At 39.4% G+C, this 16,623-nt stretch overlaps 1 protein-coding gene across 3 annotated transcripts in view; it reads right to left on the bottom strand.

The window, feature by feature from the left end:
- The window catches only part of AR (androgen receptor), a 171,719-nt gene that overhangs the window by 34,727 nt on the left and 120,369 nt on the right, over positions 1-16,623 (bottom strand). For 2 of the 3 annotated variants that reach the window (XM_032757103.2, XM_032757105.2), the window contains exon 3: positions 4,210-4,326. In XM_032757103.2, the coding sequence (XP_032612994.1) occupies positions 4,210-4,326 (117 nt within the window). Of the gene's footprint in view, positions 1-725; positions 785-4,209; positions 4,327-16,623 lie in introns of those variants that run through there. The other variant, XM_032757104.2, reaches the window with a different exon arrangement.

Below are 16,623 nucleotides of genomic sequence, written 5' to 3'. Positions count from 1 at the left end.
CAGACCATGGCCATAGGCTCCTTGAGCCATCCTTCTAACTAGATAATTCATAGAGGTTGTCAAAACCTGTAGATATGTTAAGTTTTTATTCTCAGATGCAGAGTTCAGTCTCCTAGTAGGAAAGATACTTCTCAAATATGCTAGACGAATCTGTGAAGGAAATGCTGCACACCTCAGGTTCTCACATGGTCTAGGACTCCGCGCTCCTTCTCTTCTTCCAGGGTTTGGTTGCTACCTGAAATTTCTGAAAGGCCTACTACCTTCCATGGTCCAGGAGAGGAAGGAATCAACAGGGACCAACACCATTTACTAAATGCTGATAACTCAAGAGTTGCAAAACACAGAAATAAATCATGTTTAGGGAGGAATAGGAGAGAAAGTGGGAAGGAGGAAAGGGTCAGGGGAGAAGATGGCAGGAAGGGCACTTCTTTCTTTCTCATTCCATCTTGGAAACAAGGTGTACCCTTGGAAAGTGTGGAGAAAAATGAGAGATGGCTTTACATTTATCCTAACTATAGACTGTGAGAAAGCCACAGTTAATTCACTGGAGGGAAGGTCCTCATTTGGACTTTTTTTGTGTTTTCTGAAATGAAAAGTAGTCAAGGGATTTAAATTCTTCAAGCAATTAACAATATGTGGTTTTCAAATGCAGCCAGGAATGAATCATCTACAAAGACAGGCTTATCTCTGTTGTGGATGAACAGCTGAGAGTCTGAAGGTAGTCTTTAAGGAAGCCATTCTGAGACTCCAACCACCCTCAAGATTCTTTCAGAAACAACAGCTGCTAGAAAAAAAAGCAAGGAACAGGTAGGTAGGCCTGGAAGCAGGAAACAAAAAGCTATATCTATTAAGTATCTCTGAGCTGAAGAGATTCCATCACCAAACAGTGAATGAAACACTATAGAGAAAGCCAGATTAGAGATATTGAGGCCTCAAGACCAAGTAGCCATCAGCTGAAGAGTGCCAGCTCCTTTAAGATAGAGACAGCCCTTCTGCCCTCCACTCCCTCAATAATCTGTCTAGTCTACTTTTAGACAGATATCTTAAGTAGGTATGAATGGAGGTAGATACAATTACGATGTATCAAAGCACTGAAGTCTCACTATCTATACTTCTGGGAGCAGGGAACAGACAATCTAAGAAAGGGCTGAAAAACAATCCTTTCTGTGTGGCTTTTTACATAGAATCACAAAATGTTAGCACGAGAAAGGTCCTTGGTGAAGCCCACAATTCCAGTTCTATGATGGGAAAACCAAGCATCAGAGAAGAGAAGGGACTTGCCCAAGGCCACATTCCTAGTTGCCATTTTGGAATATATTATATAATTTTGATTTGAGTGATGGGAATCAGAAGATAAAATTATATGAATTCTTCTTCAAGGTAATCAATATGTCTATGCTAAATCCAAATCTGATGAAAATGGAAGTCTACTCCTTAAGGAATAGACAAGGGCCACTTTGTATTGACACTTTCTTTTCCATTGTTTAAGTAAAGGTGTGCTGTGCATTGAATATGTAAGTTAACAATAAACTTGGGAGGGGGTTGTGTCAGTAGGGCAGGGAACATGGAGATAAGTTCATTCAGCAAAATGGAAAGATTTGCTCTTCAAATTGTGATTTAAGAAGGTAACCAATTGGGTTTTTACTGGCATGGTATTTGAACATAGCATATGATTCCCTTAATTACTAAAATTAGCTTCTGAACAGGATTCTGATGGTACTTTTTGGTTTGAGATAATCAAGAGTGTTTTCTGGCGATTCTCTGCCTGTTGGTGCTGTTACATATTATATGGCATACCAAGTTACTTAGGGTAAAAGCCATCGGGAAGTGCTGTGTTACAGACTTTCCAGCTAAATTACTAGTGACCTCAATGTCATATTAAGCCCTCATATTTGTCTAGCATTTTGCTATTTATCAAGGATGTTCACATTCATCATGTCATCTGATCCTCATTATAACTCTATGAGGATGGTATTTCTAAATCACAGACGAAGAAATTGAGGCTCAGAGGGGCACACAGTAAATAAAGGAGGTGAGCCTTTAAACTAGATCTGCCTGACTCTAAAGGCAAGGCCATTTACACAACATCAAGAATCCTGGTATCTTGTGAACACTTCCTGAAGTTTGCCAGCCTCAAGCTCTAATGCCTAGCATGGTGCCTTGTACATGGAAGACACTCAAAATATCATGGGCCTGCAACTGAAATGAAGGCCAGTCACAGCACTTCTCAGCTTGTCTTCATTGTGTTCACCAAGCCCATTCAAATTTGAGTACTATATCAATGAACCAATTTGAAAATGTACTGAACCACTGTCACCAATAAATTAATTTACAAACCTGCATCTGACTGCTATATAGTATAGTGAAATTATCTGTTATACACAGGCTCCTTTTCAAAAGTGGTTCACTGTAATCACGTCACAGGCTGCTTTATAATGGAGAATGTTGGCTGAGACATGGAATTAATGTTAAGATTTGCATCCAAATGTTATGAGGACTTTTGTTACCATTAAACTTTACCTGCATCAACGTGGACTTGCAATTCATATCACCAGATGGCAAGCCAAGAGGTTCCCTACTTGAGAGTCCCTATCTCTTATACTATACATAATTCACAGAAGGCTAAATAATTGACAGTTGAGTGTATAAGAACCCTCAACAAGGGGCTGCAACATTCATATGGAGAACATTTTCTCTTGTCAATCACTTTGTCACCCTTCCTGCCTTTGCCTCTGCACTCCCTGACCCCAGTCCTACTTCTTCTCCACTGTAGACCTCAATTGTTGGATTTTTTGGGGGTGCACCAAGCAAACCAAAACAAGGTTGAGTTTTCTCAGATATCTGAGTCTCATTTGATGTGGATGCCTGGAAAGCCACTCACAGAACATCTACCTGTGATGTTTGGGAGTACTGGATGCTTTTTGAGATGATTCTTTTGAAATTGTCTCTCATCCAGCCTGGGTCAATTCATGTGAGGTACTTTGTTCTGTTTAAATAACACTACTGCCCTGTGATGATGGGGAGGATATAGTTATCTATATGAAGATCCACACATGGCCCTGCTCCAGGATAAGAGAACTAGTTGTTGTCTATAAATGTGCACGTAGGCAGACAAGGTATTAACACCTCACAGAAAGCCAGAGATAGACAACTGGCCTAAATTAGCCTTAAGAGGAGAGGGGAGAGGGTTGGATTCTAGGCACTTGGGTTTTCCAGGCTAATAATGAATAATTGGGTATGAGGCTACAGTTGCAGGCACTCAGAAATAGGCTTGCCTTTCTTCAAATTCCATTTCCAAATCGAAGTAGATTAATGATCTTGTTTTTCTCATGAAAGACACATCTTTTTGGAAGCAGCAGGCAGCAGCGAGGACCCTGGCATTGGGCAGATGTAAACATGAAGAGATGGGGGAGTTTGGAGAGGGAAAATAAAAGTGTCAATCAACTGATGTCAAGCCTTTCTGGAATGGTGACAACACTCATGGTAGACAGGTTTGTGGGACAGAGAGCCTTATGATAGAGGAACGCCCTTGAAAGAGTTGTATCTTCCTTCTAGCATGTTACTGTGCTACTGAAAAAAAATGCTTTTGGAAATGATCAATAGCTTTACAAAGAAAAGGAAATTATTAAAACACCTGTTCAACTTTGGGAGAGATAGGATAGGAAATTGGCTCTGTGTGGCAGCCTAGTCACAGGCTCCAAAGAGAAGTAGCTTCTCATTCGAGGTGGCCGGCCCTACAACATAGGCAGCAGTTAGCTGAGGGATATTCCCAGGTGTTCAGGATCAGCCTGTGCCTGGGTCGTCCTGCGCCTATGCCTGGGTCATCCTGCACCTCTGACTCTTCTGGATTTCTTAGTTCTCTCATCCTAGCTACCATTGAACAACATCAGGCCGGTATCATTAAGTCCCCTGGGGGCTCTGCCCAGTCAGATGCATCCTCACTCACCCTCTGTTGGCTCCTGATCCCTGCTTCACACCGCCTGCTCTAATGCTGAGCCCCGGAATGGGGATTGGTATAGGTAAGGATTTAAAAAAAGGCACTAGCTGGCTGATGGCCACGTTGGCTGTGAAAGGGTCAGCCTGTGTCTAGAGCATGGCTGGTCCCCTTGGAAGCATCAAAGAAGAAAATCTAGTTTAAAGAGAGACTAGAAAATGAGGGAGGAAAGGGGGAGAGAGGAAGGAGGAGGAAGAGAAAGAAAAGTATCTTACCTCCCAGAGTCATTCCTGCTTCATAACATTTCCGAAGACGACAAGATGGACAATTTTTCCTTCGGAATTTATCAATAGTGCAATCATTTCTGCTGGCACACAGGTACTTCTGTTTCCCTGGGAGAACAAATACAAAAGTTGATAGACCTGTTAATGAGTTTCCAGAGTCTCTTTCTTCGGGTATTTCTAGAACAGAAAAGATATGAAATTATATCCTACCATATGAAAAAAAGTGGACAGAGTATGGCACCAAACAATTTGATCATACAGAACCTAAATATTAAAACAGTTTAATTTGGCACTATATTGTTTGATTTCCATTGGTGTTTTTCTAGGGATGAACAATTCAGATCCTGATGATATCTCCATTATTAGGACTACTCAATGGTTTTTAAAATAAGGTGCTCTACTTTTACCAAAAGCTAGAAATGCCCATGAGAAAATGATCCATTGTGGAACTTGTCACCCCTTTAGCATGGCGTAGAAGAGATTTGAACTCAGTCAATGTTTCTTCCTATTGATACCTGTAATCATGCATAGAATTACACTCGAGCTAATAAGATGTTTATTTTTCATAATATTAGTACAGGAAAACTTCTACAAAAGATAACTCCATGGGATTTCTAACTGTTTTTACATTGCTGGTGATCATACCCCCAGTCTTGCAGGTTATAAAAATCAGAACTAAAGCCCACTCTATGTAGTGAATCACAGCAAGTAAAAGGAAGTTCGATGAAGCCAACAGAGTAACAAAGATCACTGTCATGCACACCTGGAGTTGTCACAGATACACAGAAGTGCACACATATACACATGCTCAGACCTAGAGATCCTCAGAATTACAGCTGCTCAAACATATTTTGCTCAATACTTTGCTCCTTTATGCTGGCACAATCCTGGCACACAGCAGGCTCTCAACAAACGTGGATTGACTGACTAAACATGTAAATACAGCAGATGGATGCATAGACACAGAGTCACCAGCAGGAATAGGCAAAAATACATCCTTGGCTGCTCTGAAACACGCAGAACTTCTCATGCTTACAACCCTGCTCTAGCTTCAGCTTTTGCATCCCTTCACTCCTTTCTGTCTCTAAGTCCCTGGTATTTTTTCCTCAAATTTATTGCTGTGCTTTGACTTACTGGATAGACTGGGATTTTAGGGAAGCTTCTTTAAGCAGAGGAAGAATGCTTGTGGTCGGAAAAAGAAAGAGAAACTAAAGAGTGATTGATATTTGAGAGTAGAAAAAAAAAAACTAAAAACATAAATTTAACCATACATCAGCTTTTGTCTCCCTTTACTAAGCCTAAAAAGTGAAGATTAGGCACAGAAATACATCTATTATAATAGGCTATTTTATGTAGTAGGTTCAGTAGTAACCAGGTCAGCAAAGAACTTCTTTTACTTAAAGTGCTACTTGCAAGAACATAAGATTAGTTTTATTGCAGTAAAAGATCCTTTTTCCTTTCCTCCTTTTTAACATTTTATTTCCTTCCTTTTTTTTCCTTTAATTTTCCTTCCTTCCTTCCTTCCTTTCTCCCTTTATGAAAAGATTCCAAAATGCTTGGCTTGAAGGAACTGTTAAAAATCACAACAGTACAACTCTCATTCCAAGGAGGAGTTCCAGGGAAGTGACTTACCTGAGGAAGCACACTGAATCAGAGGCCCCCAAAGGAAGAAAACTACTATTTATTGGGTGCCTACTATGAACCAGGCCTGTGTTAGGGGTTTTTAACATATGAGAAAACAAAGGTCTCTAGGCCAGCGCTCTTTCTAGCATAGCACAGGATTTTATTTGCATAAATAGAACACAAAATTTGCTAACAGCTTTTTTTCTGTTGCAAACTGAGGACTACGATATGTGCACAGAAAGGACGGTGCTATGAGTGCTGTTCAGCCTTTGAGTGTTAGCTCCTCAAAAATAGATCTTGTATCCAATTCTAGTGCGTTCAATTCCAATGTTGTAGCTGTTCTAGAACTGGTACACTCCCACAGTATTAGTACTGCTGCAATCCTCAAGACCAGCTTGTTACACTGATTACTGAAATAAGCTTAGGTTGGAAAGTGCGTGACTTCTTTGAGAAATCTTGTCTTCCCCAGGAAAATACTTTCCTGGACCCCAGTTTGTCAAGAAATAGTTGCACAGTCAGTGGAATATGGCTCCAAGAATAGTTCTAGATTGCCCTTCTGAAAGAAAATCACTCTGTGAATGAGAGAGATTATAGTGGAAAAGCATGAATTTTTCTTTTTCAGTTTGGAACTCAGATAATTTCCTTAGCATAGTTCACACCTTTTCTCTGGTCTAAAACAAGGCGACCTAAAACATAGATATTCTTTACAATTTACTCAGGAGTAAGTGCAAAAGCCCAGTACAACCAAAGCCATGACATATTAATTTAACGTTTACTGATAATCTATTTTGTGCCAGGCCCTGCATTGGCTATTGAGGTTACAGAGGAAAATCTCTAATGAACAAAAATATACAAGTCCCAGATGAGAGAAAGAGCAGTGGGCTGGAAGCCCCAACATCTGAATCCCCATTCAGCCTTATCACTAACTCACTATATGACCTTGGACAAGTCCTTTTGCCTCTCTGGGCCCCATTGATTACATGAGATAGATTAGACTGGAAAGTCATTAAAATCTTTTCCAGCTCTAAGAATCTTGAAGGACATCTGGATTTCTTCTGCAATATATTTACAGTTTTTTTCTTTTAATGTAAAGGACTTAAGTATTACTGGTAAGCAAGAAACTATCCAAAATAATAGTCTCTTGTCCCTGTATTCTGTCTTTTTAGGATAGTAACTTATTGCAACATTGTCTCTTACATCTAGAATCATTTAGTCTCTTATCTTTGTTTTCTAAAGCTCTCCCAAAACTCAAGGTGGTTAATATTGCCTTAGAAAGGCACTAATGTTGCCAGTCACATGCAGCATAGGCATAAACATGCTAATGTACATGTGTGTATCCATGTATGTGTGAGTGCATAGGTGTTTGAGTGAGTGTGACTGAATAATTAACACAGGGAATACAACACCCACACACTGGATTTTGGAATTATCTGTGCATATGTGGGTGATCACATAAAGCATAAAACACACCAAAACATACAAATAGGTACACATGACACATGTTCCTTCAAAGCAGAATGCAGAATTTAATGTTTGAAATGACACTTAATAGTGACAGAAGTGGTTGAGGATTGCAAAGATGGATATGAAAGGAATCTTTTTTTCTGTAAGTCCTAAAAATAAGACCTTATTTATCTGTACAATTTGGTTTAAGGACAAAGATAAGGGATGGAACAGGCAATCTCTCAAGACTGCTTCCAAGTCATTTCTCCTATCTGAATTATCACTTCCCCAAATGATGGTAGAGCCAAGGTACAATCATTGGGCTGCTATTATTTCTTTCTTATTTATTCAATTTCTCAAAATATATGGATGAGGCTATCAGAGTTCTTAACAGTAACAGTAATCACTCTCATTTGATTAGTTTACAAAGTTTAATAATAATCTGCAAGGCCAGGTGCAGTGGCTCACTCCTGTAATCCCAGCACTTTGGAAGGCCAAGGTGGAAATATCGCTTGAGCACAGGAGTTTGAGACCAGCCTGGGCAACATAGTGAGACTCTGTCTCTATAAAAAAATGAAGAGAAAATTAGCTAGGTGTGGTGGTGTGTGCCTGTACTCCCAGCTACTCAGGAGGCTGAGGGGCTAGGATCCTTTGTGCCTGGGAGGTCGTGGCTGAAGTAAGCTGTGATTGTGGTACTGCACTCCAGCCTGGGTGACAGAGTGAGATCTTGTCTCAAAATAATAATTAAATAATAATAATAATCTGTGCAAAGTAAGTATAACAGGGAGTATTATATACTTCATTCTATGATGAAGAAAATGAGGCTCATTAATATGAAATTGGCTAGGACTTCCAGTACTATGTTAAACAGAAGTGGTGAGAGTGAGCATCCTTATCTCATTCCTGGTCACTGAATATAAGGTTAGCTGTGGGCCTGTCTGATACAGCCTTTATTGTGTTGAGAAACATTCCTTCTAATACTCAATTTCTTGAAAGATTTTATCATAAAATGATGTTGAATTTTGTCAAATTATTTTTCTGCATCTATTGAGATGATCATATACTTTTTGTCCTTCATTTTGTTATATTATTGATTTGCATATGTTGAACCATCCTTGCATTCTAGAAACAATACTAGTCTTTATCACATCTTTGGTTTGTTGCAAATCACAGTCCATAAGGTTACGAATCCCAGATTAGTCGGAAAGAATTTTTTTTTTTTTTTTGGGGGGACTCTAATTCTCTAATTTTCTTTTTTTTTTATTATACTTTAGGTTTTAGGGTACATGTGCACAATGTGCAGGTTTGTTACATATGTATCCATGTGCCATGTTGATTTCCTGCACCCATTAACTTGTCATTTAGCATTAGGTATCTCTCCTAATGCTGTCCCTCCCCCCTCCCCCCACCCCACAACAGTCCCCGGAGTGTGATGTTCCCCTTCCTGTGTCCATGAGTTCTCATTGTTCAATTCCCACCTATGAGTGAGAACATGCGGTGTTTGGTTTTTTGTCCTTGCGATAGTTTACTGAGAATGATGTTTTCCAGTTTCATCCATGTCCCTACAAAGGACATGAACTCATCCTTTTTTATGGCTGCATAGTATTCCATGGTGTATATGTGCCACATTTTCTTAATCCAGTCTATTGTTGTTGGACATTTGGGTTGGTTCCAACTCTTTGCTATTGTGAATAGTGCTGCAATAAACATACGTGTGCATGTGTCTTTTTAAAGACTTTTTGGTTGTATCACATCCATTCCTCCATACAAGGCTTGAATCCTCTCTGTAGCATCCCTGCAAAGTATTGCCCCATCTTTTCTTGAATACAGCCCATTTTATTTCTGGACTGTGTTATATGTCCTTTCCTTCCAGGAAACTCACTGTTTCCTTTTAGCTCTAACCCATTGGGCCTAATTAGAAACACAGAATCATTGGGCCATAAAGAATCTTAAAATGCCCAATGTGATGCCTGACACTTCACTTATGAAAATGGGCACAAAGTATTGAAATTACATGCCCCAAGCCACAGCAAGTTGGTGTTAGTGCCAGCATAAAAATCTGGAAAGTGGATCCAAAGGAAATATGGTGTGGGTGATTATAGTCTGAAGACAAAGCCTTCTGAGTGTGGTAGAAATCTTTTCTCTTTGTCTAGGAAGCATATGGCCTTGTGGATCCCTTCTCTGTATTCAAGTGACAGAAGAAGTGGGTAAATGGGATCTAGTCCTGCTGTAAGGTGGTTCTAGAAGGTCCTCTATAACCTAAAGAGACTGAAAAATTAACACAGGGAATACAACTTCCTAGGCAGCTCCCCCTCCTCAGATACTACAAACATTATACCCAATTGTTTGACACTGTTAATTTCCAACAGCAAAGTTGTATCCACAGTCTATAATGAAGGGCTCACTAAAAGTCATTGTGAAATGACTGACAAAATACAAAAATCTTCTCATGTTGAAGTAGGTAAGGCCACACTCTAGAGCTGCAAAGAAATCACTCATTTAAATGCATAATAACTGTCTTATTAGAAAAATCTTAAACCCTTGACTACCTAAATAATCATAAAATGGGCCGGCATGAGGTCCACTGCATGCCAGCTGGCTCTGAAATTCTTGACTGTCTGATGTTGCTCTGTGTCTTTCTTCATAGTCCTATTCTTTCATCATAAAACTTAAGTATGATTCAAAGGCCATGAGACAGCTTTCAAGTTTGTTTCTCTGTAGGCTTCCTTCCTATTTCTGTTGTTTTCTGTCAGTCCCATTGGTGCTGCCATGCAGTATGGCTAGGGGTTAGTGTCTGATTACGATTCTTTTAATTTGTCCATTCTGAAAAATCCTGTTTGGAGCAGAGGAGGTAAGGCAGAGAAGTTACCCACTATTAGTGGCATCACATTATGCAAACAAAGAAAGGGTTGAGTCATCATCTTCATTGTTAACCTATAGAGAAGCCTGAATAATGTAGTATTTCTCACACTTTATATATACAGTGTTAATGCAGGACCTATATGAACAAAACAAAAAACTTCATGGTGGTATTTAAGGAAAGACCTGAATTAAATGCAAAGTTGTACCATATTCTTGGCTAAGAAGAAGCAGTATTTCAAGGATTTCAGTTCTTCCCCAATGAAATCTAAAAATTTAAAACAACTCAAACAAAATCTGACAAAATAATCCCAAAATTTATCTGAAGGAATAAAACATGAGACAATACCAAGATATTTGTGAAAAATAAGAGTAATAAGACATTCCCTGCCGTACATTTAAAGTATCTGAAGGCATAATGATTACAACAGTTTGATACTGGCTCCAGCTTAGGTTGATCAGTGGAAGAGATCAGAAAAGCCAAAACCAGACACAGTATATGAAATATGCCATTCCAATTCAGTGAAGAAAGGATGAATTATTCACTAAATAATGTCAGAACAACTAGTGAATCATTTGGAGAAGAAAATAAAGTTAAATTACTAGTTAAAATCAAAATAAATTCCAAATAGATTAAATATGTCAATTTAAAAAAGGAAATCATGTAAGTACTATTAGACAATACAGAGGAAAATTTCAAAATTTTTAAAGATAGAAAAGGCCATCTAAAGTTATTGACAATGAAGAAAACATAAGTGAAGACAAACTTGATAAATTTCATTAGAAAGCATTTATAATTTCTTATGTGAAATAAACACCATTACAAAACTCAGAGACAAACCATAAACTAAGAATAATTATTAATATCAAGTATGTAAAACCAATGGTCAATATATTTGATATATAAAAATAAACAGCACAATAGAAAAATGGGCAACAGACAGGAAGAAGCAATTAGAAGTACAAATGACCAATAAGCATATGAAGATTATTTAATTTAGCCAGAAATCACAGAAATACAAATTAAATATCATTGTCTCAAGCCAGATTGGTACAGATTAAATACTATGTGTTGGTGAAGAGGTATTTCTGGTAGGAATATAAATACTTTAGAGAGAAATTTTGCCTTATATTTGGAAAAAAATTGGAAATGTGTATAAACTTCTAGGAATTCCACTTCTAGGGATGTGTTATAAGAAAATAATACAATAAGCACAAGATAGAAGTTTATTGTAGCATCATTTAAATAGAAAAAGTTGGAAACATTTGAATGTCTAACATTAGGGGAATGATTAAATGAATTATTCCATATTCTTGCAAAGGAATGTTTTGCAGTTATTAATGATGACTGCAATGTCTTTTTTCTTTTCACTTGGAAGTATATTCACAATATATTGGTTTGTTAAAATAATAACAAAAATGAAGTTACCAAACAATATACTTGGTTACATATCACTTTAATACTTAATACTTTAATACTTAAGGCCTTAGAGCTCATCTAAATCAAGTTTTTAAATTTTTAAATTGACAAATAATAATTGTATATATTTATGGGGTACAGTGGGATGTTTTGATATATGTATGCATTCTAGAAAGATTAAATCAAGCAAATTAACATAGCCATCACCTTGCCTACTTATAATTTTTTGTGGTTAGAATATTTAAAATCTACTCTTTCAGCAATACTGAGACATACAATACATTATTATTAACTATGGTCACCATGCTGTGCAATAGTTCAATATAACTTATTCCTTCTATATAACTGACACATTGTACCCTTTTATTATCTCTCTTTTCCTAGCTCACTCAACTGCCTCCCAGTCCCTGGTAACCACCATTCTACTCTCTGCTTCTATGAGTTTGACTTTTTTCAGCATTATTCACAATAGCCAACATATGGAAGCAAACTAAGTGTCCATGGATGGATAAGTGGATAAAGAAAATGTGGTGTAATGGACACAAAGAGGGGAACAATAGACACCAGGGCCTACTTGAGGTTGTAGGGTGGGAGAAGGGAGAGGATCAGAAAAAAATCAATTAGGTGCTATACTTATTACCTGGGTGATGAAATAATCTGTATAAGAAACCTCTCTGACATGCAGTTTACCTATATATCAAACATGCACATGAACTCCCGAACCTAAAATGAAAGTTACAAAAGAGAAAATGTGGTGTGCATACACAATGGAATACTATATAGCCTTTAATGAAGAGAAAAGTCTGTCATTTGCAGCAACATAGATGATGCTGGAGGACATTATGCTAAGTGAAATAAGCCAGGCATAGAAAGACAAATACTGACTGCATGATCTCACTTATATGGGCAATCTTTCAAAATCAAACTAGTTGAGTTTTTTATAGTAAACTATTTTACGAATAAAACATTACATAGAAACTCTGTATATAAATCAGATAAAATTAAACCTAATCTGCCTGGGGTTGGCACAGGAAACTTGGAACTTCTCTTGCCAGGCCACTCTTTTTCTCCTCTTCCATGCAGGCTTAGCCTTGTGGTTTGCCTTAGCGAAACTCTGCAGGAGCCCCCCACCACAGGGCTTTGTGGAACATTTTAGAGACCTACTGATTTAATCCAATCTTCATACCCCCTTATTTTACAGATTGAGAAACTGAAACTCAGAGAATTTGCTTGAAGGTCACACCATGAATCAGTGTCAAAACAGGGACAAGAATCCAGGTGTCCTCATTCCCAGTCCAGAAGTCCAGTGCTTTTCTCACATGAGATAACAGATGCAAAAATATCATATAAAGTGTAAAGCACTATACAGATCTTATATATTATTATTATTTAAGAAAAACTAGGAGTCTTTTTGAGTGTCAGAATAGGCGAGAACCTCTATGGAGATCATCTAATCCAACAATCTCATTTTACAGATAGGAAAGTGTGAGACCCACAGAGCAGAACAGACCTGACCCAGATTACACAATGAGTCAATAACAGAGATGGAACCAAAACTCAGGTGTCCTGCCCACTATATTCTCAGTATTTTCTGCACATTTGCTTTGTTAGTTTGAAATCATTTCCATATTTATTATCTCTGCATGATCAGAAGATACAGACCATTCCTCTCGATTTATGAGAGGCTATATTCACACTCAATCCTTCTTCCCCTAGCCTCTGTCTATTCTGCAATCTTTCCATTCTGTTATTACCATGTAAAGATATTCAGTAGTGTACGAAATGTTATAGGTCACTATAAATGGAAAGAGTGGTTATCTCCCTCATTCGTTTGTGCATGAGATAAGGGTACGGTGCATTCCTTTTTGTAGTCTCACTGTCTGGCCACAATATACCTCAATTCTGAATATACCTTATTTGAATGAATGATTGATTAATTTATCTTTCAATATGTTGTTGGCCAATAGAGCTCTCTGTAACATGCTTCTTAAAGAAGCAGCCCAGGGCCTGGAAGATCATGTGATTTTAACATTTTCTTAAAGAATAGTAGTAGCTGTATGGAATAAAAAGAATCAACAGAGTATCCTATTTTGCAAACCCTAAGTCCCTCTCTCTTTCTTTTTCATAATGGCTGTTTGGAATCCTGGTTCCCCTTCAGTCTTAGTGAGTTTGGTGAGGCCACTCTGTGGAATGCTGGCTTGGAGTCCCTTAGATAATGAATGGAATGGGTCAAGGGAGGCCAGAGGACAAAGTTTGCTATCACCTCCTTGTCTGCCCACCTCTGCCAGTACTATCCTTGGCAGCTTGGGCATCAAGAAAAAAACAAAGAAAAAGACCTTATAACAATTTCAGAGAGTCCACATGTCAGCCAGGCAGGAATGTTCATCCATGAATTCAAAGCAAGCATATTAAAGACAAAGGAGACACCCTCACTGCAGAAAACAAATAAAGTTTTAAGGGTGATGGGATTGGAAAAGCCCAGATATTTATAACTCACAACAAATAAATTCATTCCAATAATATCACCTCTCTTCCTCAAGTTGCGTACAGCAACTTTGGAAACTGTCTTGTTGCCAAATGCCAGATCCAAATCCTGTCTGCTGGGGATTAAGAACATTAGACAATGAAACAAGGGCTTGCTCTTGGAGCAAGTTTTACTTTTGCCATAAACCCTGCACAGGCTTTTAGTAACCTTGCAAACTAAAACCCAAAAATAAGCTGTTATGGGAAGGCACACCCCATGGTATTTCTTGGCCATTTTCTGACTACTAATCACTTGTTGGGAGACAATAATTATCTCTATAAGCAAAATTATATATTTGTCTATTTCTGCATCATGCAAAAGTGATTGGAAATATTGTCATTGAATTTGGAGGTTATCTCTGCAACAGACTATTTTTGGTGGTGATATACAAAATTCACTTTGAGAAACTCTGGTAGGTACTCCAAAGAGGTAATCATTCCAATGTTACTGCAGACTGGAGGACATGTGCCTTCTGTATTAATAAGCTGTACACAAAGAAAACAGTGGAGTGATTTGCAAGTAAAGCTGTTTCTCCTATAGGCAACTCTCTGCAGGGGTGCTCAGAGGCAAATAATAATTTATTTAAAAATAGACATGGTTGTCCTGTACAATGGTAAGGAGACTCCTAGAAACTAGAAAATAATACTCATGTGATATTTTGCCATTTTCTATAGTGTTTTCAAAAGCATTATCACCTTTGATCTTTTTAGCCACTATATTATTTCTCTTTTACAGATGAAGCAACTGAGGCTTACAAGGGTCAAATGAATTTCTTAAGGCTCAAAGCTAAGACATGGATTTTCTGATTCCAAGCACCCTTTCCTTCTACCTCCATCCTAACTGCTTTGAAATTTCTAGTACTAGGGAAGAGGTGGAGCAAGATGGCCAAAGATAAGCCTCCAGCAATTGTCCCCCACAACCACCTGCAGGCACAACAAATTGAACAGTGATCCACACAAAAAAGGACCTTCATAAGAACCAAAAATCAGGTGAGCAATCACAGTAACTGGTTTTAATATCACACCAAGGAAAGAGAAGCACTGAAAAGGGTAGGAAAGACATTCTTGAATTGCCTACAACATCCCTCCCCCAGCCCCCAGCAGCAACCACATGGTGTTCAGAGCAGGCTTGGGAAAGGAAGACTGCAGTGACTGTGGAACTTGCATTGGATCGATGTTGCCCTGTCACAGCAGAAGGCAACATGGAACAGAACTCAGCCAGTGCCCACAGAAGAAGCACTTAGACCAGACCTAATCAGAGGCAAATTGCCCATCTCAGCAGTCAGAAACTAAATTCTGGCAAGCCCTGTCACTGTGGGCTAAAGTGCTCTGGGGTCTCAAATAAACTTGAAAGGCAGTCTAAGCCACAAGAATTGCAATTCTTGGTCAAATCCTGGTGTGCTAGGCTCAGAGCCAGTGGACTTGGGGAACATGCGACCTAGTGAGACACCAGCTGGGGTGACCAAGAGAATGCTTGTGCCACCCCTCCTCCAATCCCAGGCAATGCAGCTCCCAACTCCAGGGCGGACTCATTCCTTCTGCTTGAAGACAGGAGAGAGGAGAGTAAAGAGGACTTGGTCTTGCAATTTGGATACTACATCAGCCACAGTCGAACAGGGCACCAGGCAGAGTCCTGAGGTCACCATGCCAGGCCCTAGCTCCAAAATGATATTTCTAGATACACACTGGGCCAGAAAGAAACCGGCTGCCTTGAAGGGAAGGAACCAGTACTGGCAGGATTCACCTCCTGCTGACTAAAGAGCCCTTGGGCCCTGAATAATCAGTGTGGTAGCCAGGCAGTACTTGCCAGGAGTTTTGAGTGAGACTCAGAGCTGTTCTTGCTTCAAGAGTGACCCAGCATATTCCCAGCTGTGGTGGCTATAGGGAGAGTCTCTGTAAAGGAGAAGGAAGAATAAAGAGGACTTTGTCTTGCAGCTTGGGTACTGGTTCTGCCACAGTGGGGGCAGAGCACCAAATGGGCTCTTGGGGAACCTGATTCCAGGCCTTGGCTCTTGGATAGTATTTCCGGACCTGCCCTGGGCCACAGAGGAGCCCAATTCCTTGAAGGGAGAGACTCAGCCCTGGTAGCATTCACCATAAGCTGACTAAAGAACCCCTGGGCCTTGAGTGAAGATTGGTGGTAGCCAGACAATACTTGCCATGAACATGGGGGTGGTGGTGGCCACAGGGAGAGACTCCTTTGCTTGAGGACAAGGAAGGAAAGTGTGGAAAAAAATCTTTGTCTTATGGATTGGGTGCCAGCTCAGTCACAGCTCGAGGCCTTGGCTCCTGGACACCATCCCTGGACCTGCTTGAGGAACTCATCACCCTGAAGGGAAGGACATAAGACAGGCTGTCTTCACCACTGACTGATTGTATAGCCCTTGGGCCTTGAGCAAACACAGACAGTACCCAGAGAGTGGTCTCTGTGGGCTTTGGGCGAGACTCAGTGCTGTGCTGGCTTTGGGTCTGACCTAGCACAGTCCTAATGGTGTTGACTACAAATGTGATTGTGTCACCCCTACCCCAGATCCAGG

The sequence above is a fragment of the Hylobates moloch genome, unplaced genomic scaffold (genome assembly GCF_009828535.3).
Source record: "Hylobates moloch isolate HMO894 unplaced genomic scaffold, HMol_V3 SCAFFOLD_7, whole genome shotgun sequence".
Classification (NCBI taxonomy): domain Eukaryota; kingdom Metazoa; phylum Chordata; class Mammalia; order Primates; family Hylobatidae; genus Hylobates; species Hylobates moloch.
Note: the sequence above shows the minus strand (reverse complement) of the source record. Positions and strands in the feature narration are given on the sequence as shown.